Source organism: Eurypyga helias, unplaced genomic scaffold (assembly GCF_000690775.1).
Source record: "Eurypyga helias isolate BGI_N326 unplaced genomic scaffold, ASM69077v1 scaffold16952, whole genome shotgun sequence".
Lineage (NCBI taxonomy): Eukaryota > Metazoa > Chordata > Aves > Eurypygiformes > Eurypygidae > Eurypyga > Eurypyga helias.
In genome coordinates, this window is record NW_010236762.1 from 1 (window position 1) to 2,073 (window position 2,073).

The 2,073-nt window shown below is 40.9% G+C and overlaps 1 protein-coding gene across 1 annotated transcript in view; it reads left to right on the plus strand.

Moving 5' to 3' along the window:
- Positions 1-14: 14 nt before the first annotated feature.
- Positions 15-2,073, plus strand: part of LOC104506306 (cytoplasmic polyadenylation element-binding protein 2-like) — a gene marked incomplete at its 3' end in the record, with an annotated part of 42,369 nt that continues 40,310 nt past the window's right edge. Inside the window, exons 1-2 of the mRNA XM_010147219.1 lie at positions 15-130; positions 377-425. Coding sequence (XP_010145521.1) covers positions 15-130; positions 377-425 — 165 coding nt within the window. The remainder of the gene's footprint in view (positions 131-376; positions 426-2,073) is intronic.

Consider the following 2,073-nt stretch of genomic DNA (forward strand, 5'->3'; position numbering starts at 1 on the left):
GTGTCCCCGGAACAATGAGCCTGACAGCTCCGGCCGGCGCCGCCCCCTCGGGCAGCCCCTTCCCCAGCCTCAACCCTGCCCTCGCCCCCCGCCCCGGCGTGCTCGGCGGAATGGGCACAAGTCACCCCAAGTAGGTTCAGGTGGGAAAGCTGTCGGCGTCGTCGCCTTTTGAGGAGTTTTGCCCTAAATGACGTGAATTTGTATCCAGAGACAGCGCTGGCTTTCAGGTTACCGTAGTCTTTGCTGCCGGTTTCAACCAGGCGGCGTGACGATCCCGTGTTAAAATGGAAGTTTTTCTTCCTGGAACAAAATACTCATTGTGAGAAATCGGGAGAAAAGCGGATCCACGCTAATGTTGTCTGCTGGTGCATTACAGCCACATCTTGCTCCGACCATCTCGGTCCGTGATGAAAGGCCGAAGTTGTGTAGGCCTCATCTTAATTTTTCTTTCATTCTGCTGTTGAATCCTCTAGGTTTTAATTGGTAGAGCTGTATTTGCGAAGCATTTCTGTGAGAACTGCAATCTCCCGTGAAGTGTGCCTGTCCGAGAACTAATTTGGATGCGTTGTGGTTAGGAGCTAGTTGTCCTTAACGCCTATAATAATAACCCTCTTCAAACAGATTCCAAAGCAATTCTCCAGCAGTGAGGTGTACAGGAATTTTCTCTCAGTTACAAGTTGTAGGTAAACTTAAGCAGTGCCACGAGAGCATAGCAAGCAATATTAGAGGCTTGTTAACATTTGGCATTATCTCTTTAGGTTTGTTTCACAATAGAGTGCCTGCCTCTCCCAAAATTCCAACCAAAGTATTCAAGTTTTACAACATAATTATCTATAATTATGTAGAATGGGATGTTTTCCTGATTGCTTGACCAAAAATTATTTTACTGGGTTTTTTTGTTTGTTTTTCAGCAGGGGTGGGGGAGGTGGGGTGTCATTGCTATAATTTTACTGTCCTCAGAAAGTTCTGTTTCATCTAATACATAATGTACTGATGTGCTTTAAATTTTTAAGTTATTAAAATTACAAGCTGAGGGTTGCTAGCAGGTAAGCTTAGAGATGAAAGGACTGCGTTTTGACTTCACAGAACTGAATTTAGACTATCACACACTATTTCTGTGTTTGAGAAAAAGCCTTTCCAAGAACAGTCAGATTTGAGAACACTAAAGAGCCTGTTCTTCACTGTCAGTCAGGCTCAGTGGGTCCATCTCTTGGTAGTATGACAACCACGATAGGTCACTTTTTAGCACAAGCTGCGGTTTAGGAATAAAAACTTCTCATCCTGTAAAATCTTCCTTCTAAAGACTACTTACACTTTCACGTTGAGTAATATAGTGCACTTGTTAGGTACAGAAATAGTTTATACGGCGTCTAAGTAGGAAAAAAAAATCCTCAAAGCAAACCCAGATTCCACCCTGCAGAATTCCACAGATAGTCACGTTCATTATTCCAGAAATACTTGTGCAGTGGCTTCAGAATAATGCATTTTAATGTGGAAATGTTAAGATAGCTCCTTCAAACAGATTCTTTGTATAGTAATCAGTGCTCTTCTTGCTCTTATATGGTAATACTGAGATACTCAAAATACTGGGGGGGGTGAATTGATCTTCCATCTGAATTTTAATTTTTAAGTTTCTACTCACTCCAGTGAAATACTGCTACTGACTGAGTAGAAATAATTACTATTAGTAGAATAATAATTATTACTTTAATACTAATTTTAAAAATTGAACTCTCTAAAATTGTGTTATTTTTCCAAAGATCTCACTCTACAGTACCAGATAATGTATGATTACTGGAATTTTTCTACTACTCACTGGAATTTTTCTACTACATAGCTTTAAAAAATGCTACCAATTACTAAAATTATAATTTAAATTGCTTGCACAAGTACTGTGGGGTTTTGGGGGAGGGGAGGGGCGGGAAGAGGGAATTACCATTATGTTAGGATGTTGTGTCAAGATTTCTTCCTTGCCTCAGTCATGAATTTATATGTTGCCAGGAAACAGTGGGATATAGAAATCCCTGCGCATTGATTACTTGGTGGTTGGTTGTTAGTTTTTTTTTTGGGGGG